Genomic DNA, 24,537 nt, shown 5'->3' with positions numbered 1-24,537 from the left:
CACACATGTCAAAGTAATACCAGATCATGAAACTGCAATGACATATACCTGATACAGAGGCAACAATCAAAGTGCACTTCTCAAACTTTTATTAACTGCTTAAGAGCTGTTTAACAGATCCTTAAATCATCATAACACAAGATTCAAACTTTTTAACTGACATGTTACAAAAGAAGGAACAAAGTTTAGGTGAACCCTTACATAAAGCTCCTTCCCAAACTAGGATTTCACAGGATTATCTTCTCATGCAACATTTCACTTACAGCACAACAGAGTATAAACTAGTCTGGTATAGTTTAATCCCATGACTCAATTTCTCTCGCAGAACACTCCATCTTTACTTCTCCTGCATTCATGTTGCTTCTGCCTCTGTAATTCTAGGAAACACAAAAGGTCCTAGTTTAGAATTATTAACACTTTCAATCACGTAATGGTTAAATCAGCAAAAAATAACTGTATCTTTCTGCATGTATCTATCTCGGTGTAATCTGAACACTCAGGAAGTTTTCATCATTAATCTCCTATACACAAAGTTTTCTGACCCTGGTGTGAAATTTAAACCACAATTTAATCAACCTCAGATTTTATCACGTGTGGGAGTAACACTTCCCAGAGTTCACGTTCCTACTTCTTTTCTTACCCAACACAAATCAGTTCATACAACTGTATGAAGAAAACCTTCCTTCTCCACTACATACGTAAGAATGACTGTCTGCATTACCTTCCCCATAAAATCTTTTTCCTTTGGAAAAAGAATAAAGCTCAGTAATCTCTAAAATTGCCTCAAAATAATCATCCAACAGATTCCTCTTTAAAATGCATTATTTGATTATCAAATGGCCTTTTCATGAAAAAATGGCCTGATTACAAATGAAGAGTTTCTGTCAGACTGACATGAGAAAGTCTCATAATAATGAGAAACTCACAATCTACAACTCAAAGAGCTCGTGCACTGTATTTATGTGATATTAAGGGTATAATTCCCAATGCAAGAAGACAGATTTCACATGAAAATGTATTTTATTCTGGATAAAGAGTCACAGTCGGATTTAGTAACTCACAGGTTGTAAAGGACATGGACAGACTTGGACCTAGAAATTATGGATTTCATGAAATTCTGGGAGACACTACACAAAGGCTGGGGATGTGCATTTGGAAGCAATCTAGTCAGATCCACCTCTGAAAGCAATCTAGTAAAAAAGCAAAAATAAAGTGTCCTGGAATACAGAACAAAGATCCACTGAGTCAAGAATCAGTCTGTAAGAAAAGGTTTGTGCAAACATGCACAACAGCTGTGAGGCTGCAAGTTTGAGAAGGAAGTGATGATTCAGATCTAGTAAGGGGCCTAGGCAGCCAGGTAAAAACATCCAAACCACCCAACGCTTTCAATAACTATGGTACAGGAAAAGATAATTACTGAAAGGAAGGTCAGAGCTTAAACTGAAGCTGCAGACAATTGTGTAAGCACTGAAAGTAATTATTTCTACTACAGCCTGAAAGAAAGTACATTTGTAAGATTTGGAAGCAACTGAGATGTTCCCATAAAGTTCTTATGGAATCAAGAAATTAAAGAAAGGCTTTCATACAGGAGTATGCACAGAAATTTAAACAGGAGAAAGCACAGAATTTAAACCCTAAAATTAGCAAGAGTAAGAGATTAAAAGGCTTCTCCTTATCAGAGACATTAAGAATTTAGACATGTACCCAGACCAGGGCATTTATCTAACTGTAATTAGCTGAAGTTTTCAGTTAATTGAATTGCTTGACTGCATGATTCTAACAAGCACTAACTGTATAATCAGCAACTATTTGCTCCCTGCAACTATGTGCAGCAGAGAAATTTCTGAACTACAGCTCCTGTGTATGTTTGCATGAATGTTTTCTCCCCATGGAATCCTCACTTTATAGATCAAGACTGTAACAGCTAATAAGGGGCCACACTCTAAGAGCCCAAGTCAAGCAACTTGTCTGAAATAAGTTTCAGGAATACTGAATTCCTTGAAGATGCACAACTAAGAAAAGGGACACAATTACAGTCAGAACAGCTTCAATGGCATTACTCTGGATATATGCCACTAAAGACAGTTTTAAACTGAGACAAAGTTCTAATACTCAAGACTATCACAGTTAATTTCCAGACTTACCTTTTGGGTATTAACTGGGAGTCGTCCTTCAGCATCAAAAGCAACTTCTGTCAGCCAAACAGGCACTTCCTGCTGAGCCTATGCAATTAGGAAGATCAATTCAGAGATTTTGACTGCTTTACCAATTCAGACTAGGAGTTCCATAACTGTGCCAAAAATGTCACAGTTGCTCAGTACATTCACATGAAATCTTAAAGAACAGAAAAAGCTAAGCACTAAGATTTGAAACTTACATCTGAAAGCACTTTAATTAGAGGTTGTGCAAGATGACCATCTGAATTGTTATCAAAGAAGCCAACAGCTTTCCCTGTATTTCCACAACGACCAGTTCGCCCAATTCGGTGTACATACTCTTCAATGGTGGAAGGAAGATCAAAATTAATAACATGCTGAACGCTTTCAATGTCCAGACCTCTTGCTGCCACCGAGGTTGCCACAAGAACTGGACATTTTCCAGAACGAAAATCCCGAAGAGCTATTTCTCTCTCTCTCTGTTCTCTATCTCTGTAAAAAAAACAAGAGTTAGACTGGATGTCTCTATAATCTACAGTATTATTTAAGACACAATTTAAATGCCACATTTCATGGAGAGAAGCTCTTGGGGGGTGGGGTGGGGGGGCGGGGAAACAACAATGGATGCAAAACAAAAAAAGACCCAAACAAGTCATACGCTGCCCTGTTCAGGTTTTATGAATTTTTAACTAAGGGGCAGCAAAACAGAGCAACTGTTAAGTCTCTGGAGAAATTGAGTTTTTCTAAAAGAGCTGGAGATAATTATGCATTAAACTCACTGCCTCTCTAAGAAAATCCACTTGTTTAATTGACTACAAATGCTTTTCCTACAGCTTTGTAGCAGAGACAGAATAGCAAAGACAAAGTCTACACAGACTCCTACACAGGCCATTTTTCAGATACACTGAAAAACCTGGCCAGTCAACAGTACAGAACTTGTCTTCTGTGCATAATCATGACAAGAAAACTAGATTTGCTTTGTTCCCATGTTTGAAGAACATTTACAGATTATCCAGTACTGAACTACAGTGGGTCAGAATTTCACTCATGTTCTTTATTGTCCTAATAAGAAAACAAATCAGAAAGCTAAACAGTGCTCTTTAGGCGCTTAACATGGGTTATGTAGAGAAGCCTGGTATGACCACTACTCCAGAGAATAGTAACTATCCTTCAACTCAAAAAGGTAAAATGAATCAGAAACCAGTAACATTCATGGCAGTTTAACAGCTTCCATTCAACCAGTTACTCTACATATGCTTCAATTTACAATATAGCAATTCCACAGAAACCTATTAAGAACCTCCTCCTAACACAAGGGGGTTGTGAATTAGCAATTCAGGCTCGCCAGGAATGGAAGGCTAGATCTTCTCAAAAGCTAAGTGGCTTTCACACACCTACAAACCCAACAGCCACAGGATATACACAAACATCCTGCACCTGCATGCTAAGACCATTTTAGCCCTTCCTCACCCTCCATATTCCAGTGTCTGTCAGAAGACATGGCAAGCTAAACTGCACAGATATGGCCAAACATGCATTCTCAATAAAAGCTTCTTACAAAACACAGGTGACTTTCATTTAAAAATACTTACCCATGGATACTAGTGGCTGGTATGTTTTCTTGACAAAGAAAGCATGCAATGAAGTCTGCCTTTTTCTTTGTGTCCACAAAGACCAGGGTTCGTTCATTACCTATGTTGAACAGAAGTTTAAAGTCACTGCAGTTTGAAACATGACACATGTTCACTATTTAAAGTGGCATTTATCTGTATTAACACCTAATACAGACACATTTACAGGCACCTAATACATTTTGAATAGTCTTTAAAGTATGACTGTAATTTCTTGCGTATTCTGAGCTAATTGAATTTAATCTATCAGTTTCTATATCAATATAGAAACTGAGTTAAGACACATACATTGTTTTTCTCCTCAATAAAAGGCAGAAACAAACACTGTTCCCTGTGACAGGCATGCATTCCCTTTCTACAGCATGTGGCTCAAAGCAGCACATTATCTTGAGCACAGAACAACAAGATTCCATAGACCATTTTTTAATTCCAAACTTACATTCAGTCTTCAGCATTAAAATTTAAGACATACAAAACAAGCATGGAAAAATCCCAGACTAACAAAATACAGGCCCAAACATTCACACAATTATTTTAATACACCTGTAATCTTGAGATAATAGCCCCAGATGCTGAAGTATTTTAAGTGGCCATATAAAGTGGAAAGCCATCTAGGAAGGTTTAAACAGAGTACTAGTACAGAGTGCTAGTACTTTAAACAGAGATGAATAATTGGAAAATACTGGGCATTGGACTAGAGTCAATGATACTTACAAGTCCCTTCCAACCCAAACTAACCTACTCTATGAAATACCCCTATACAAATATGCCTAAAAACCCACAGCTCTCTAAGTTTTGCTTCAAGCTTCATCATTAGCCTTGTGAAGTATGTAACACAATAAAATCATACAGCCATGACCTTTTAAACACAAGTTTAAAACCAAGCAATTTTGACTTCCCTGGCGAACAACTGGCATTGAGTGAAGTTACCTATGCTGTGCAGAATTTCTATCAGTTTATCCCTCTTGAAACACTGAGAAACTTGAAGAATATTTTGCTGAACATCACTGCATGCTCCACCCACATGTCCGACAACAACAAATAAAAAATCGGTTTTCAAAAATTCACCAGCTAGCCTAAAAAAGAGACATAATTGAGCAATTTGAAACATTATGTAATTATTTTTCCTTTAAAAGCATGCATTTTCATTTACGCTTAAGCAACACTTTCAACAAATATTTTTATCCTCCATTTTGTGAAGAACAATATGAGTAGTCTTATATACATTTTTTAAAAAGCCAGAAGAGTCTGCACGGTTTGGGTCCAGCACACAAAACACATTCTGGGCTGCATGAAGTGTGACCAGCAGGTCAAAGGACTCTGCGTCTGCGTTTGTAACAGCTCAGCTGGAGTACTGCATCCAGCTATGGCATCCTCAGCAGAAGACAAACATGTCAGAGAAGATCCAAAGAGCCACAATGAAGATCACAGAGATGCAGCCCCTCTCATCTAAAGACAAGCTGAGAAAGTTGAGGAATGGGGCTTATTAAGCCCGGAATCACCTTACTGCAGCCTTCCAGTACCTAAAAGGGGTTTACAAAAAAGACAGAGAAAAACCTTTAACAGAGGCTGATAGGACAGGACAAATACAGGCTGGACAGAGAATGGATCCAGATTAGACTTGGAGAGCAAGACCTGGGAGTGCTGGTGGATGAGAGGCTGGACACAGCCTAGCAAGGTGCACTTGCAGCCCAGAAAGCCAACTGTACCCTGAGGTGCACCCAAAGCAGTGCGGCTGGCAGGGCAAGGGAGGGGATTCTGCCCCTTAGCTCTGATATTGTGAGACCCCACCTGTGTTCAGCTCTGGGATCCCCAGTATAAGAAAGAAGTGGATCTGCTGGAATGAGTTCATGGAGGCCACTAACCACTCTGGTAACAAAGCAGGAACACCTCTCCCATGAAGACAGGCTTACAAGAGGTGGGGTTGTTCAGCCTCGGGAAGAGAAGGCTTCAGGGAGATCCTGAAGTAGCCTTGCATGGTGAGCAGCTGTACAGTTCTTAGTTGTCAGCTGGGATTAAACCACAGCCTTTTGGAACATATGAAGCTTCAAATGCTAAACTGAAGTTCTTCAGTCAACTAGAAAAATGCATGGTTCTCTCAACTCACATGTACAGAAAGAGCTTCAACTATCAGATCAAAGATCTATATAACAGCAGAAACAAGTTCAAGTATAAAACCAAATGTTAAGTTAAAACTAAATCTGATTATATTCACTGAACAGAAGTGCAGGACGATTTGAACCCAACAGGTCCAAACAAAGCACCTTTGTGTCCAATACTACCAAAACAGTATATTGTTTAAAGCTCTCCTGGCAGCAGAGTATGGGGAAACCATTAGCTTTCCTGACTTCAGCACCAGAAAAGCATTAAATCCAAGAATGAAGTGACTCCAGAAAATAAGAGTTTTCACACTCTAAAATGTGAACGTTATCTTTAGGCATTTCAATTTCAAAATGTTACAAGAACAATAGCAAAAGGAAACTGCCTCAAAGCTGCAGCAGGGGAAGCTTAGACCAGCTACTAAGAAAGAAGTCTTCACTGAAGGAGTTTTCAAGCATTGTACCAGGCAGGCCTGGAAAGCAGTGGAATCACCAGCCCAGGAGGTACTTCAAAGATACCCATATGTGGCACTTGGGGCATTGGTTTAGTGGTTCACTTGCTGGGGCTGGGTTAACGGTTAGACTTAATCAGCTTAATCTAACCTAAATGCTTCTGGGACTATAGTGTTATTATGCACTTCCAAACAATGATCCAAGCAGTCAGGTTTCTAAAGTCTTCCACCAGCACTTGTAAATCCTGCACGACTGACAGCAGAAAGGCAGATCTGTTGGGGTTTTTTCATCAAGCAGAAGCAGATAGTAAACATCTGTAATAGCTCAAGGAACCTCCTTTCACATGCTGGTAGTTACAATACTTTCAACTCATCCCCCAGTATGCGAGAAAAATACACAGCAAAAGCACAAGCAAAACCACAATTATAAAAACAGACCTAAAGGGACAGAGATTCTTCTTTCAAACACAACACCTGTGCAAATCAGAGCACGCTGTGTGTCTTACAGGGAGATACACATGCCTGGTCTTTTCCCAGCATACACTGAGAAGTGAGACCACATTCCTGCAGAAACAGGTAAACACATGGAATGAACACCACCTACACCTGTGTATGGTATCATCTGGATGCTTGATTACCAGCTGAGCAAATAAAGTCATTTTTAGCTCACTACAAGATTATATTTTCATACAAAGAACTCTATGAAAGAAGTCTTGACAAGGAGCTGAAGTTACAACAGGTGAGTCCCACTTTAAGAAAGGTGATACACTTCCACATCAGTGGTCAGCACTACCTGGCTAAACAGGAGATAGAAGCCCATTCCCCTCGTCATTCAGGACAGTGAACTACTGAAAAGTATTTTCTCTCTGCCTCAAAAAAAGAGGTTTCAGACTTTCTGAGACCAAATGAAGTTGTCAAGATTTGACTGACTGAATTACCAACATTGTTTCTAGCTGTATCCCTACCAAAAAAGTCAACAAAATTATTTGCACTGCTCCAGCTGACGTTTAGAGACTCTTCTGATTCTACAGTGAGTATTTAGATGCTGTTGTCTTGAAAAAAAAGAAGAAATGCTAATAAAGTTTCCAACTGCCTGTAGGGAATTAGTTGTTTTGTTGTTAGTCAGCAACCACACTTACAATCTATTCCTTTAAGTGAGAGGAACTTTAATGGTAATGAGTAGTAAATGTGTAAGATGTATTGTAAACACATTTGCAGAAGCTTTAAAACTACTGAAAATAAACACCAATTATCCATGTAAGAATTGCATATCATAAACGTTGGTAAATTGAGCAATAATTGGTACATCTCATTAGCCAACGACAGTGTTATAAGCAACATCACTGGTTCTGAGCTTGTGGGGAAGGAACAAGAAACCAACACGGGAAACATGAGGACTTCTGTAGAAGTAGAATTTAACAGCCTTCAGACAACTTTCTAAATTGCTTAGGAGTCTCCACCAAAATTAAGTAGTTAATGTTTTAGAGTCCCTGCTTAAATTAAGCAATGAATATTAATATCATAGCTTTCAGTATTTTCAAGCTCTTAAAAATAAGGAGTGTTTTTAACTCTTCAGATACTTAGTTCTATGCAAGTACATCTTCAGACATATTTCTATTTTTATTCTACTCACCTCTGAACTTCTTCAGGAAAAGTGGCACTAAACATTAGTGTTTGGCGCTTGTCTTTTGGTGGCATGTCTGGGAAAGAGACCAACCTCTTCATATCTGCACCAAAACCCATATCCAGCATGCGGTCTGCTTCATCTAGCACCAAGTATTTCACACTATGCAAACCAATCTGCAAGTATTTCAGTCAAAGAAAAACACCATTGGTTCACTGGAAGTATGCACTTGCAAAACACCCTAATTGCCAAAATTCACCTTTTATTTATTTCTTTCACGTTAATAAAATGCAAAAATATTATGATTTGTTTACATCTCAACCTCTACTTAGCCTCTTAATCTGTAAAAATTCACACACCATAGTGCTTCATAACTTGGTTCAGCAATGGAAACACACAGAGCATAGAGACCAGCTATAATTCAGCCCATCCGTTTTGGAGTTATGCCTTGAGTTTTAGAAAGATTCTCTCATAACCCTTAAACAGACTCAAAAAATAACTTTTTTTCTGAAAAAGAAAAGTCAGAAAGCATTATTAAGAATATTAAAACTTCACTGTTACTGACGAAGACTGTAACTTTTGACTAAAAGCTTGACAACTTTCTTTGTTCAGTGAATATCACCACTCTAACACGTAAAATTTCAATACAAATTTATAATGACAGGGGAATATAAAAACTCAAATATAGTATTATATAACCCGGAGATTTTTGTATTTTGGATCAGTATGAAAATATAGTGCAGACAGATAAAAAGCCATTATAGCAAAACAAACATCAAGTGAAGATCAGTAGAGGAATATGCCACAAAAACCAAGTGAAGGTATTCCAGGTATTTAAGATATAAAATTTTATTGCCATGATGACTGCAGCCACTTTGATTTAGATTGGTATTATCCAGCTCTCTCGAGAGGAACGGAAGAGATCTAGACTCTTTCAAAAACCTCACCAAATTTAGACAGTCTAAGAAAACCTCACTTGTATTTCAGTGCCTGCACAAAGGCAGCACAGTGATAGAGGTATTGAAAACCAATCTCTGCTTCTGCTAATTTTAACAAATGAAAAATAGCATTCATCTTTTAGGTAAGAATACTCATGGAATTCAGATGAAGTGTTAAGATCCTACCTTTCCTCTTCCAATGATGTCTAGAAGCCTTCCTGGAGTGGCACACAGTATGTTACAGCCTTGCTTTACTTGACGAATCGAATAGTCTGTTTGTGTACCTCCATAGATCACAACAGGCCTTATATAAGTTCTATTATGTAGAAAAAGGTTTGGATTACTTGCTTAAGTATGCAAACAGTATTGTTTCATGAAAGTGCACAAAAATAATCAGATCTACTACAAATCAGTCCAAGAGTGGTTTAACTCCCTCAGCATACAGCTCAAAACCAGAAACTTACCTAAAGTAAACCTGAAGCTCCCCCTCACTCTACACAACAGAGGCTCCCCAAGTCACTTGCTAGGAACAAACACTTGATTTCACCTGCAATCTCCCCTCTTTAACTGAGACCTACTAATAGTAACAGTTAAAACAGAAAAACACCCTAACTGCCAAAAGACTTTGTCTTTTATACATCATCCTCAGAAGAAGCAGAATCACCACTATATATGTCTCTAGAGCTTCAGAAGTAATCTTTGGAGACCTTAAAACGGCAAAATAATAAATAACACATAGCATCTTTATAAAGCAGCTTATCACACTGGCCATATGGGCCAACAATTAGACAGCAAATCCACTCAAAGACTACTCAGTGTTCTTCCTACCAAGCTTTTCTGTTACATCTGCCAAGCAGAGCTACATCAGATACTCTTCCATAGAAAATCACTTCTCTAAGGAAGAACTACCTTACACAGCTCTGAAGCACGTTTACAAGCTCATCTTTATAACCTTCTACTAAGGTTTTTACATGCATGTAATAAGTATTTTCACACCCAAATTCATATGGTCTTTTACTGACAATACTAGTTCAGCTTCACATACAACAATGGTGATAAGATAAACCTGGTAAATTTTTACAAAAGTTAATGAAAACTTTTCAGAAAGCTTTATTCAAGAATAAAAATTCCCTCTGGAATCCTACAATTTCAGTATTTATCCACTATTAGTATACATGCGTATTTCATACTCCTACTTGCAAATTAAATCCAAGAGCCTAAGATCATAAATCTCAACTGATCAATATGCATGCTCTCTTCTCTAGACACCACAGATTCACATCCTGATTCTGTTTAACTCGTTCTCATTTTTACTACAGGCCAGCTGTAAGAGAAACTTTCTAGACTCAAATGTTATTTTATAGCAAAATCATTTGAAACAGCATAATGAACAGAATCAGCTACAAAATTGTAACAGTTTAACAGAGATTAAGGAGCTGTTCTTAGTAACATATTTAGTACATAGATATGCAAACATGATCATTCTTCCTGAAGACAGACAGCCTCCAAGTGTAAGTCTACTTGAACAAAGGCAAGTGTGATCTATCCTGCCAGATTCTGCAGCGACGATGTTCTCCATTTCTCCGAACATTAACAAACCGTTCCACACCATAAATTTTTTCTCTTCTGTACACTGGTAAAACCTATTACTTAGTAAAAAATTTATGACAAAGTAATACAAATGTATTCTCACACAGCATTAAAGGACTTAGTGAGAAGTTTAGATCTCTTGCTCTGTTTTGAAAGCTCAAAGAGTTTCTTTGAGCTGTGACATGTCTCTTTAAGACCAAAACAGGGGACTTAAGAGTAATTAGAAATCGTAACTGGAAGTTAACTAAAACCCATAACATCCACCTCCATTTTGCCAAGATGAAAGTAAAGCACTATAAATCACGTAAGACAAGCTAGTAAGTTTCCTCATACTGAATACATCTAGTGCAGGTGGCTCAGTGTGCAGCTGCAGTGCAAGCTGCTGACTGATCTCTGGGTGGCAAGAAATACCTGGAGCCCAGGCAAAAGACCATGAACTGATGCTGACCCTTTGCTTAACAAAGGGCACAAGGACCTGCACCACTAGCCAGGACCTGACACTCAGACTCTGTAGGAGCAAATAACTCAGTAAAAAGACCTCAAAATATTAGGTACATATACTGTGAGCATATAAAAACCCAATGACTCCTTTGTTCAGGGGTCCCTTCAGGAAACACTCTACTTGAGCTCTTACACATTGCTGCAAAACAGTGAAATTACTGGAAGGAAACAGAGGTCTGAGATTCTGCTACGGGAAACTTGGGATCGAGTCAGTGAGGAAGGCTCATGACTCTCTGTGTGGTGTGTGTAGGAAGTCAAGCAGGGCAGCCAGCAGCTCACTAGAGCCACCTGCTGCAAAGGGACTTCGGTCCCAGCAGCTGAAGTCCCAGGTGGTGTCAGAGTGACTGCCAGAGTGGCTCCTGGACAGTCAGACAGGAAAATTTTCCTAATACATTTTTAAAGAAATTTCACTTTTTCACCAATGATAAGCCCAGGATTTATCTCCGCTTCAAGCTAGAGTAAGCCTTCCATTCATCCACTCACTGACCTCAATATCAGAAAGATTAGGCACTTAAATCCCAAGTCATATAGTAAGAAACCTGCTAACCAGTCCTATAATCTGAACTCATTATAATTTAAACTGAAGTGTTTGTAATTTGATTGGCACAAAAAAATTTGCAAATATTTATGAAAAAAAGCACTGCTGATTCAAGCAAAGTAACCATCAATACCAGGCAACAGTGGAAAAGCTTACCCATACACAAATTTTCTTGCTTCTAGGAAGATCTGATTTACCAGTTCTCTAGTTGGGGCAATAATAATACATTCCGGTTCTTGCTGCTCTTTAAAGCTGCTGGCAGTTACACCATCCCTCATCATTTGGGCCACAACAGGTACAAGAAAGGCTGCCTGGGGAAAAAAAACCCACAGCAGTATTGGGCTGTGTCGTCTTAAAAGCTTGTATCTTTCACATTAAAATCTGTGTATCAATCTTAAAGCTTGAATGATAGTGCACACAATGACCACGGATATCAGGCAGCAGAAGGACTGACCTGAATGCACAACAGAACATTTAAGTTTTTTCTCCTTGTTAACCAGTATGCAAGTATCTGTCAGGATCTTAACAGTCTAGTAACACAGGAACACAATCATGCAGTGGCTAACTGTCCATACAGTTTCATACACTGATTACATACCCTGGTAATTAAATAACCCAAGACTAAAACTATCCTTAATGTGTACTTAAAAGCTATAGGTTATCATCAGTAGGTCTGTAAAATAACTGTGTACAACATTCTACAGACAAGTAGAATGGCAGATCAGTTTGTAACACAGCTGCACCACACCAGCACACTTACTTCAACGTAAGACTAGATACCCACAAATCTAAATCTGTACAGCAGTCTTGAAAGCATTCAGAATGTTTAGAGCACAGGCTTCTGCAAATAGAAGAGGTCTTTCAAAAGAAGTAACTACTAAGCTACATTAAAATAAAACTAAGATTCCACACTAAACAGCAAAAACCTACACCTTACAACTGAACGTACCCATCCACCAGCTGTCAGTGGTTAGGTTTTAGTACACTGACAGTTTAAAAAGCTGAGACCATTTTCAACTCTGTATCAACTCTTAAAGAGTGTTCCATGGTTAGAAGTGAATGACCTAAAACCAAGATTGGTGCAGATCAGACTTCATCAAACCAAGTATGACAAACCTGCACAACACAGTTACACTCTGGCTTAAGTTTGGAAAAACAAACAAAACAAAAAACCCCCAACCAACCAACCCCCAAAAAAACCAAAAAACCAAAACACACAAAACTCATACACACACAATGGAAAAAAAATTAACAAAAAACCAAACAAACACAAAACAAAACTACTTTCAACTGCTGAGTCCTGTCATCAGCAGCTTCTAGGACTGCCTGCCCATACTTCTGAATCCACACCTGTATCTTTGAAGGCTGGCCTGCTGTATCAAGACACTGGATTACTGAAATAAAGAATAAAGCCCAAAATGTGAAAACCCTATCATTCATATCTGTGCCTGACACCTGCCACTCCTGTGTAAGTGAAATTACTGGACAACAAGCAGTCAAGCATGTGACATGGGGAAGAGTGAGGCATCCCCCTAGAAGCTCACAGTCACACACTTTCAGTAGAATAAATACTGCACAAAATGCTTACAGTTTTTCCCGATCCTGTCTGGGCACATGCCATTAAATCCCGTCCTGCCAGTATAATAGGAATGCTGTACTTCTGCACTGGAGTAGGTTTAGAGTATCCAGCTTTAGCAATGTTCACAGTTAAAGTACGACACATGTTAGTGTCCGCAAAACTCTGTAAGAGAAAAAATTATTAACAGTAATTACACAATCACAGAAGGTAGAAGTTTAAAACCCAAAATGCCAACTGTAGGATACAGACATCCAAACAATAAAGAGTGTTAACTCTAACTTTAGAGGTAGTCTCACCAGTCGTTCAGGTTGCCAAGGCTCCTAAAGGTAAAAGCCCCAAAGGTGTCTAGAATCTGCTCATGCCATTCAAATAACATTATCTGTAGGGACAGTGAACGCTTTGAACGTTTTCAATTGGTCTTATTTTCAAGAGAAAATTACTCGTAAGCCATATACCTGTATTCAAGCACGTAAACTCACACAGCATGCTATGAAAAAAACCTGAAACTCTTTAGTTTCATTTCACACAGGAGCTACACAAGGTCTCTGTGCTAAAACCAGTAAGGGTAGCTAAAATAACATTCCTAATAGGGACCTGTTAGGAGGTGCTACTAACCCCTCTGCACTTCTCATTCTTTTCCCTAGAAAGAGCTTTTTTCTTTTTCAAAACTGGCCACCCATTGGAGATAAAAAACAAAGTTATATGTTAAATAATGAACTGCAACCACAAAGAACAGGGCTAGAAATTACTTTAAAACACCTCCCTGTCCAAACAAATCCTACCTCAACAGGTATTCACTCACATTTTTGAAGATCCCTCTGTAATTTACCTCAATAAGGTAACTATACCAGCCTGCCCAGAAACTGCTGCCAAAGACTTAATTCTGTCAATACTTAAATTGGTATTCTTCCACAATTTAATGACTATTTTTCCTCTACATACAATATTACTTCTCTGGATCATTTATGTAGTTTGTTAGTTATTGTGAATTCAAACTTTTATCTTTCAAATGGGGAGCACCTCCTTTCAACATCACACGACCTGCAAGATTCAGTGTTTTTTATTAATATTTTCATTAGCTAGAAACATTGACCCTACTACACATCCTTGTAAATAATGCTTCACATAAAATGTGAGAATAACCACTTCACTAACCATTAATGCTGCTGGAGGGTCCAGTCCTGACACTTCAACAATGTTTTCATCATACTTGTCAAAATTCATTCCTGTCTGGTAACGTGCAAAGATGGCTTGTTCATCATCAGGTGGAGGAGGGGGCACGTAAGTCACCTTTGGACCTTAAGAACATAAACACTTAAGTTCACAAACAATGTAAAGAGAAGTTAAAATAAAACTCTTTGAAGTATGAAGCTACCGAAGCTAAGTCCAGTGAGATGTCATCTGGATTTCCCTCTGTTCTTCACAAAAGCACAAAATTCCACACATTCTTTCTACCAGGACTTAATTTGATCTTACAACACCTAAAATTTACCTCCATATGAATTCAGACTTGTAAAGCATTCACGTCTTACATTCACTCAACGATCCCACTTTCAAGGTACTCACAAAAATTAAATTAGGCTCTTCTTTAGGCTCATCTGGGCAGACACATGCTCTTACGACACAAGGAAGGACATGCATCCCACACAATAAATTACTCTTTCTGAAGAATTCTCTTTCCACATGAAATTCCACACAGATAGATGCAACTGCTGCATACCAAATTCCAGAACAGTTGTTAACATACTAATTAATACTTTACACTATAGTCATGAAAAAGGAATTACTGTTCTGGTTAAGGAGGCAGCTATGGCCACTATATGGACTAGCACGTTGCCTCTATAAAGACTTCAATTCCTAAAAACTATTATTTGAACAAAAAATCTGAAAAAATTGAGTTGAACTGAGTCAGAGACTCAGTCAAATCAACTGCTCTACAGATATTAAGTATCACTTCTGAACATGCATACTAATCACTGGATCACGGAATGGTTTGAGTTGGAAGGAACCCTGAAGATCATCCATTTCCAACCCCTGTGCCTCAGGATGGACATCATCCACCAGACCATGCTGGTCCATGTCAAACTGAATGTGGCAGCCTCAAACACTTCCAGGGATGAGGTAGCCACAAGCTCTCTGGTCAGCCTGCTCCAGTGCTTCACTGCAATTCACCCTCTGAGTAAAAAAATACTTAGCTGTCTTTCCTACAATGAAAAGTTCTTTTATGAGTGTCACACAAAATGTTCTTACAGCAGCCACCCACTGACCATCTACAGTGTTTTAATCTCACTCCTAATTTGAATTGTGGTACTTCTGTGAATAATATACTACTATACTCTAGGTAGAGCAACATATACGTAGCCAGGTACAGTAGCATCAGTGGCAAAAGAATACAGCAGATTATGGCAGAAAAATCCCTAGCAAACAACAAAACAACCCCAACACTAAAATGAAGCTAAGTCATGAAAAACGCCCTGTTCAGAACTACACACCTTACTAATTAGCACTAACAATAAAATATTTCCCCTTAGAGAAGGCAGAGTGGTAAAAGTCTGGATCGACTCTTTCAAAATCTAGCAAGTTCTTTAAGGCTTACTTTTAGTTTTGGGGTTAACAGCTCTGCTTCACTGTGCATTAACTGAAACAGCATCAGCAAAACGAAGAAACAAAGATTATGTAACACTACAGATTTGAAAATCCAGTAACTAAAATTCAAATGAGTTACAAACATGATTTTACAGGCATACAACCAAGATACCTTGCATTAGCAGGAAGTTCCTCATAGGGAGAAATATTTGTGACAGTATCTGCCAGAATTAAGAAGGAACTGCTTTGTCATTAATCACCAATGAGGAAATCCACACAGTTCACCCCTGCTACTAAAAACCCTCACCTGCACCATCTGTGAGAGCTCCTCTTTCTTTAGAACCAGGAGTTCCAGACTGAGGTAAGTCCCTCTGCTGACCTCTCATACCTGTAAGTAACAGACACATAGCAGATAGAGGGTATAAAATCAGTACCATGAAATAGTACAATCAAAGCCACTACTATTTACTCCAACAAATCTGCAAAGCAACAGTCCCAACAACCCCTTCATTAACTCCAAACTATACTGTATTATACCCAGTAATACTCATTCTTTAAAGACACCTTTCATATTCCACAACACAGCTGAAGAACACAACCTGCAGAAGGAGTTCTCAGTTCTCCATGGCAGCTCTCAGGGAACAAGCAAATCCAGGAAGATCAAACACATGCTGTACCCATACAAACCACTCGGTATGAACACAAGCCCAAACCATCAAACTGAACTCTCACCTTGTCCAAAGCCACCACGAAATCCTTTAAGCCCTCTGCTTTGTGCACTGGCACCATCTACAGTGTTTTGTTCTTGAAAACCTGCAGTAACACAGCACAGCACACAGTAACTCAATCTGCCCACTTCTGTGTGAGCAGATCAAGTGCCTTTTATCTGACTGAAGAAAAGAAGCCATTTCAAAGCTTTCATTCTTGACTGCTAGTTCTCAGGGAATGGGCAAAGCCAGAAAGAAGGACCAGTGTATGCTGGCATCACCCAAACCAGTCAACAAAAACAACTTGTTCTCACCTCGTCCAAAGCCAGCACAAAATCCTTTAAACCCTCTGCTTTGTGTAATGGCATCTTCTCCGTTTCCTTCTTGAAAACCTGCAGACAGCACAAACACTGAAGTTTGCCTAATTTTCATGTGCAGGTGAAGCACCTTACATCTGGTAGTTATTGTTCCAAGTCCTTATTTTCTTCATATAAAAAGTACAATACAACAAAGTGATTTTCCTGAATATATGAAAAAATGAATACAAGAGATAATTTTTGCCAGAAAGCATTCAGTTGTTCTGTCAAACTGTAAAAACAGAGAGTGTCATCTGGTACAGGACACCAAGAGGTTCTCCTAAAACAGCATCTGTGGCTTCCCCTTCACCAATACCTGGTTTGTACCACTATATCAGTCAGTTTGGTTTTTCCAGATCAACAAATAAAAACTACATCTTAAAGGCTGACATGCAAATGACAGTATCCTAAGTATCCATAAATACAACAGACCTTAAGTACAGTCTGCACACTACTTCACAATTGCTGCTGGAGAGTCTACAGCAAAACTGCCTGTCATCAGTGCCCTGCATCGAAGTGCTACTGTCTTGCTTAGTCAAACAAGTCTTGCATTCACCTACCATAATGGAATTCAGTCCAAAAGGTGGGAAAGTGGTCTTAATTTTTTGAAAGAATAAAAATTCTGCTGGTTTTGTAAAACAGTGACTTGTTTTTTAATAGAAAAGAATTGCTATCATGTATTAAGGATGCCATTTATGTCCTCAATGAGCATGATGCCTCTGTAACGCTTACTAAAAACCATTATTTGAACCAAAACCAGAGTCAAATCAATTGTTCTTCAGATATCAAGGAGCACTTTTGAATACATAGTAATGATAGAATGGTTTGGGTTGGTAGGGACCTTAAAGGTCACCAAGTTACAATTTCCCTGCTATGGACAGGGCTGCCACCCACTATATTCAGGCTGCTCAAAGTCCCAAGCAAGCTAACAATTAGCTACACTGCCATAACTCATCAATGAGGAAATGTATACAGTTCATCCCCACTACTATAAAGTCTCACCTGCACCATCTGCGAGAGTTCCTCTTTCTCTAAAGTTGAGAGTTCCAGACTGAGGCATTCCCCTTTGTCCATTTCTAGTACCTGTAACAGACAGTGTAGTGCATATAGGGTGCAAGATTACAGAAATCACAGAATCAACTAGGTTGGAAAAGACCTTTGAGATGATATATCAAGTTCAACCTACGACTGAACACAACCTCATCAACTAAACCATGGCACTAAGCACCACGTCCAGGCTTTTCCTAAACACCTCCAGGGACAGTAACTCCACTATCTCTCTGGGCAGCCCATTTCAACCCCTAATCACCCTTTCTCTGAAAAACATTTTGGTGATTTCCAGCTTAAACCTCCCCTGGTGCACCTTAAGACTATTTCCTCATCTCAGTCACCAGTTGCCTGGGAACACAGGCTGATCCCCACCTGTCTCCTTTCACAATCTCCTTTCAAGCAGTTGTTGAGACTGATAAAAGTCCTCTGAGCCTCCTTTTCTTCAGGCTAAACACCCCCAGCTCCCTCAGCTGTTCCTCCCTACAGGACCTGTGACCCAGACCCCTCACCAGCCCTGCTGGCCTTCCCTGGACTCGCTCCAGCATCTCAAGGTCCTTCCTAAACTGAGGGGCCCAGAACTGGACACAGCCCTCAAGGTGCAGCCTCAGCAGTGTCAAGTATGGGGGACAATCATTGTCCCGGCCCTGCTGGCCACACCATTGCTGATCCAGACCAGGATGCCACTAGTCTTCTTGACCACACTACTTCATGTTCAGCTGGCTGTCAACCAGTACCCCCAGGTCTCTTTCTGCCTGTCTGCTGTCCAGCCACTGTGCCTCAGCCTGCAGCGCTGCAGGGCACTGATGTGACCCAAAGGCAGGACCCAGCACTTGGACCTGTTAGACCTCGTATCACTGGATTCAGCCAATTGATCCAGTCCTTTCAGGTCCCTCTGCAGTGCCTTCCTGCACTCCAACAGATCAACCAACACACATATCCAACTTAGGGTCATCTGCAAATTTGCTAATGGTAGACTTCATCTCCTCATCCAGATCATCAGTAAAGACATTAAACAGGACTGGGCCAAACACAGATCCCTGAGGGACACCATGAGTGACTGGTCACCAGCTGGATGCAGCACCATTCACAACTCTCCATGCCCAGCTGTCCAGCCAGTTCTTAACCCAGCATGTGGTCCAAGCCATAGGCTGTCAGCTTTTCCAGGCATATGCTATGGAAGACAGTGCCAAAGGCTTTACTGAACTCCAGGCAGACAACATTCACAGCATTCCCCTCATCCACCAGGTGGGTTACTTGGTCATAGAGGAACATGGTACTGGTCAGGCAAGACACGTCCCTCCAAAACCCATGCTGGCTGGGTCTGATCCTTCGGTTGTACCGTATGTGCCATGTGATCACACTCAAGATGATCTGTTCCATAATCTTGCTGGGCAAGGCTGATAGGCCTCTAGCTCCCCAGATGCAACAAGCAGCTGTCCTCCATACACTCCAAGACCCTCACAGACTGCATCTTCTCCACTGTGTTGAGATCCCAGCAGATTACTTGGTAGGTTAGAGTCTCCTGTGTGAACAAGGGCTGGTGATCTTGAAACAACCTCCAGCTGTTCACAGAATAATTCATCTATCTCTTCATCCTGGTTAGATGGTCTGTTAGACACCCACCAGGATGTCAGCCTTGTTGGCCCTTTGCTGATCCCTGCCCATAGGCACTCAACCTCATCCTCATTCATTGTAAGCTCTATACTGCTGAGAGCCTCCCTAATATACTAAAGTGACCCCTCCACCTCTCCTCCCTTACCTGTCCCTTCTGAAGAGCACACAGACATTCACTGCAGCACTACAGACGTGTGAGTCATCCCACCACATTTCCATGATGGCTACTACATCATAGTTTTCTTCTGTACAATGGCTTCTAGCTCCTCTTGTTACCCGTGCTGCATGCATTTGTGCACATGTACTTCAGCTGGGCTTTCACTGCTGACTCTGGCTTACCACCCTTAGCCTCCACTCCAGAAAGCCTGGTTTCATCCCCTTCCTCCTTCAAACCTACTTTAAGCCCTCTCAATCAGCCCAACCAACTCTGGCCTAGAATCTTTGTCAGACGGAGCCTACCTGAATCAAACAGGCCTGCAGCTATGAAAACTGCCCCATGATCAGCAAACCCAAAATTCACTGGTGGCACCAGTCCTTCAGCCAGTTATTGATAACATGGGTTCTCCTGTTTCCCTCATCATTCATCTCTGCTACTGAAGGAACTGAGCAGAACATCACCTGTGCTCCTGTCCCCTGAACCAACTGTCTCAGAGTTTTGAAGTCCCTTTAAATTGCACTAGTGCCCTTCTTGTCAACCTCACCACTGCAAACCCAGACAACCACAAATGGGTAATAATCAGAGGGCTAAATTAGTTCAGGGAGCCTCTTAGTGGTATCGTGTAGCTGGACCCCAAGGAGGCAGCAGACTTCCCTGTGGGGTGGGTCCAGTCAACATGCAGGGCCCCCAGAAGGGAGTCATCCACTAGTCACCCTTCCTTTCTTAATACCTGAGGCTGTAATCCATCTGACAGAGTAAGTGCAACTGGAAGATCCTCCAGATGGATTTTTTTTTTCCTTTAATATCATCTGCCTGACCCTCTGGATCCAGGGTCTCATAACTATTCTCTAAGGGCACCTGGGAAGGTAATGAGACTGGGAGTTTTTTTACCTCCTAAAGAAGGGGCTTGTTTCCATTCCCATCCCTCTGCCCGATGGCAAGAGGGTCAGGCTCCTCTGACATCTGCTCAGCTTCTCTCCGAGTTGGAAGGGTGTCACTCCTCCCATCTCTTTTGATTCTTCTAATAATCCCGAGCCTTTCCACCTCTTCTTTAAGCTCTGCCCCCAGACAAAGCAAATCACTCACCTCCTTACACCATAAGCAGGTTTTTTTGCATCGTCCTCTGGAACTAACACCAGGCTCAGACACTCCCTGCAGCCAGTGGCCTGCACACCTGCTTCCCTCTTGGGGGAGTTTTGTTTGGGTTAGCAAACCCTTGCTGGCAGCAGAAGCAGCAATCACTATTGATGCCTTTTTTGTAGACAGTACTGGATCCAGCAAATTGAGGGTGGGGAGGGGGATGACAAAAAAACCAAGAAAAACCCCACAAGCGTTTTTCACACCACGAAGAAGGCTGTGCCCTACCTGCACGACCTGGCACACAAACTGGAATGCCAGTCCCTGTGGTGCCACAACCTCACTGCCATGCCCATTTCCCCACTTCTTTTACTTGCCTTGCCACACCCTCCGAGGGGCCACACCCCAGTTTGCCCACTCCTGGGCACTAGTGCTCCTAGAGCATTTCAAATCGCATGCAAACAGCCCAAACAAACACTGCCCCTCGCTTGTCTGAATGGCTGGCATGGGGGGGTGAGGGGGGACTGCTGGATCAGTTCTTCTAAATCATATGCACATTAGTATAATTAAATACTAAAACTAAAACCACTACTATTCACTCCAACAAATCTACAAAGCAACAGTCCCAACAACTTCTTCATTAACTCCAAACTATACTGTATTATACCCAGTAATACTCATTCTTTAAAGACACCTTTCATATTCCACAACACAGCTGAAGAACACAACCTGCAGAAGGAGTTCTCAGTTCTCCATGGTAGCTCTCGGAACAAGCAAATCCAGGAAGATCAAACACATGCTGTACCCATATAAACCACTCGGTATGAACACAAGCCCAAACCATCAAACTGAACTCTCACCTTGTCCAAAGCCACCACGAAATCCTTTAAGCCCTCTGCTTTGTGTAATGGCATCTTCTCCATTTCCTTCTTGAAAACCTGCAGACAGCACACAAACACTGAAGTTTGCCTAATTTTCATGTGCAGGCCAAGCACCTTACATCTGGTAATTGTTCTTCTCAGTCCTTATTTAATGACTTCACAAGAAGCTTACTACATAACTGAGTGTTTTGCCTAAACATACAAAGAAAATTAAGATAGGAAGTACTTTTTGCCGGAAGTCTGACAGAAAACAGTACTGCTCTCCTGTACAATGTCAAGAAGTAAATCAAACATTGAATCTTAAAGTATTTGACTTTACATGTTTGTATGCTAATCAGGCCACTAATTTCAACTCTTCAGTAAGGACACAAATCAACTCTTCAAGGTCAACTGAGCATTTGCCCCTTCACAGTTTTCTTAACTGGTACTAAAGAATAAGGGGGCATCTCACTGCCAGCTGAATTGCTTATTCAGCTGGCAGTGAGATGTATATAGCGTATTTTTATTTCTAATCCCTTTCCTTAGTCACTCTCCTGATGGGAAGGGAAAGGAAACACATGCATATGGATAAACGTAAGTCATATGCATAAACAAGGTATTCCTCATTTTAGACCTAAGTTTCATGTGTTCTCTAAGGTCCAAACAATCAGCTTAGATCACAATTTACTTCTCAGTCCTTATTCTTCAGCTGAACACCTGTTCTCTCATATTTTAACAACAAACAGCATCATCTGGTACAGGACACCATTAAGTTCTCCTAGCACAGCAACTGTGGCTTCTTCTCCACCAAAGCTTGATGTGTATACCAGTAGGTCAGTGCGTGTGGTTTTTCCACATCAGTTAAAGATATAAAAATTGTATCTTGAGGGCTCATATGCAAATGACAGTATCTTAAGTATCCATAAATACAACAGACCTTAGATACAGCTTGTAAGTTACTTCATAACTGCTGCTGGCAAGTTTACAGCAAAACTGCTTGTCATCAGTGCCCTACACCAAATAAGCCTAGCATTCACCCAGTGTAATAGAGTTCAAGAGAAATGATGCAGAAATGGTATCCTTTTTTTTTCAAAGAATAAACTGTGCAGTGTTTGACTAGGATAGAGTCAATTCCCCTCATTGCAGCTGGCACAGGGCTGTGCTCTGGATGTCCTGATTTTTTAGTTAGTGCTGAGCAGTGCTCACTCCTCACTCCACCCCACCAGCAGGGGAGGTGAGGGAGCACAAGACAGATGGGACAGAGCCAGGAAGGCTGATCCCATCCCATGTGGCATCAAGTTCAGCATACAAAGCCAGAGAAGAGGGAGGAAGAGGAGGGCATTTGGACTGATGGTTTTTGACTTCCCAAGCCATAGTCATGCATGATGGAGTTCTACTTTCATGGAGCTGAACCTGCCTGATTGAAAGTAGTGCATGGCAAAATTTAATGTATGGTATACAACTAGCCATCAGAAATACAACCGCTGCTGGAAGTTACCTTTACCTGCAAAATTCCTTCCTCTACCAAAACTATTCACTGACTGATGCTGTGTGTTCACAAATCCATCAGCGCCTATAATTAAAAACAGAATTAAGTTAAAATTCAAAGCTATCTTTGACTCAGTAGCAATTATATATTACTATATAATGGCAGTAAACAAGGAAGCATTGACAGTAAAAAGGAAAGTCTACTCATTATGTTCTCTATATAATTTGATGCTGCTATTCCATGGCGGTCCCATGAAAATGCCACAATAATATTGTATTTTCCTTTTATCTTGTACAATGCTCAAGGGACCAACTCTTCCAAACAGCAGTAAAGTCAAAAGTGCCTTTCACATACCAAATGAGTCTACACTTGGACTGAACACAGATGAGGGGTCATTTGGTCTTTCAAGCAAGCTAACCTACAAAAAGAAAAAAAGTACATCACGATGACTTTAGGCCTGGCAAAGTACATAAATACAAACACGGCTACTAAGTCATGCACTTGAAAGAAGATGCCTCCTGCATCTTCTGAAATAGTCTCATGTTTTCTGTTTGCTTCAGTTTACTGCATTTCAGAATACTAAATGCCATACTGTTTGCCGCTGAATGTTACTAAATATCACATTATACACAGCTGACATGTCCAGCCCACTTAAGCACACAACAATCAGTAACAGCTTAACAGCAGCAAGTAAATTGCTAGTACAGAGAAAAACTTTTCAGTAACAGTGAACTCCTGTGGCTGCCTACCGTATTTCCAAAAATCGCGGGAACAAGGAATACAACTGCCCAGCAGCCGCTCGAGTTACAGGGATAGCAGGTGGAAGAAGGAAAGGGAAAAGCAAACACACTCCATCGCCATACCTGTCCCCCCCACTCAATACCTTCTCAAGGGATGGGAGTAACGCCTCATCCCCTATCTCCACATTCCAGTCTTCTTCAATCATGCTGTGCCCTGCCAAACCTGCTTGCAGGAGACAGAACACATCAGCAGCGGCCTCTCGGCAGGCTCCGGAGAGTACCGCGAAAGAAGAGAAAATGGCGCCCGGTACCGAGGCTCGCTGACACGGCGGGCCGGCGATGCCTGCGGGCGGGGGTGAGCGCGCCCGACCCGGGCGCTGCGCCGGTGCGGATGGAGGAGGTGGGAGTCCTCCCGCGGAAAGGCACTCCCTTCCCTCAGAGCAGCGCGCAGCCCCGCTCCTACCTCCTTCCCACGCTCCCCAAAACTGCGCGCCGAAAGAAAATGGAGCCTACCGCCGACAGCCCTCAGCGCAGCAACACGTGCCGCTGCGTCACGTGCCGCGCCCGGCAGCCAATGGGCGCGCAGCGCGGCCGGCGTCCGCGGGCGCGCCCCGGCCCCGTCACGTGCGGGCGCTGCGCGGGAAGGCGCTGAGGCGGCGGCGGGGCGAGGGAGGCTCATTGCGCACACCTGCTCCGGGTATTAGAGTCATACCCGGCGGGACACGTGCTTTTGACGGAGTTTAAAAGCAACAGCAACAGCAAAAAGATTAAAAAGTTGTATTAAACAAGCTAC

At 41.2% G+C, this 24,537-nt stretch overlaps 1 protein-coding gene across 1 annotated transcript; it reads right to left on the bottom strand.

The window, feature by feature from the left end:
* Positions 1–271: 271 nt before the first annotated feature.
* Positions 272–24,227, bottom strand: DDX4 (DEAD-box helicase 4). The gene is made up of 18 exons (XM_063422307.1): positions 23,888–24,227; positions 23,359–23,422; positions 23,020–23,088; positions 21,516–21,593; positions 17,760–17,840; positions 16,716–16,793; positions 16,427–16,507; positions 16,002–16,082; positions 14,264–14,406; positions 13,118–13,270; positions 11,686–11,840; positions 9,087–9,216; positions 7,972–8,138; positions 4,718–4,863; positions 3,749–3,848; positions 2,378–2,648; positions 2,145–2,222; positions 272–377 (listed from the first exon to the last, which is right to left on the bottom strand). The coding sequence occupies exons 1-18, from the start codon at positions 23,948–23,950 to the stop codon at positions 297–299; spliced, it is 2,019 nt and encodes a 672-aa protein (XP_063278377.1). The 5' UTR covers positions 23,951–24,227; the 3' UTR covers positions 272–296.
* Positions 24,228–24,537: the final 310 nt, after the last annotated feature.

The sequence above is a fragment of the Prinia subflava genome, chromosome Z (genome assembly GCF_021018805.1).
Source record: "Prinia subflava isolate CZ2003 ecotype Zambia chromosome Z, Cam_Psub_1.2, whole genome shotgun sequence".
Classification (NCBI taxonomy): Eukaryota; Metazoa; Chordata; class Aves; order Passeriformes; family Cisticolidae; genus Prinia; species Prinia subflava.
The sequence above is the reverse complement of the archived record's forward strand: the minus strand, read 5'-3'. Positions and strand labels throughout refer to the sequence as shown.

What these genes read in the sequence shown, in the direction of transcription:
- DDX4 (XM_063422307.1), bottom strand. Translation starts at nt 23,950, where the DNA reads ATGATTGAAGAAGACTGGAATGTGGAGATAGGGGATGAGGCGTTACTC. An exon ending in TAGAGGAAGGAATTTTGCAG is followed by an intron (nt 21,594 to 23,019) that starts GTAAAGGTAACT and finishes TGCTGTCTGCAG; the next exon opens with GTTTTCAAGAAGGAAATGGA. An exon ending in GCAAGAAAATTTGTGTATGG is followed by an intron (nt 9,217 to 11,685) that starts GTAAGCTTTTCC and finishes TCTACATAATAG; the next exon opens with AACTTATATAAGGCCTGTTG.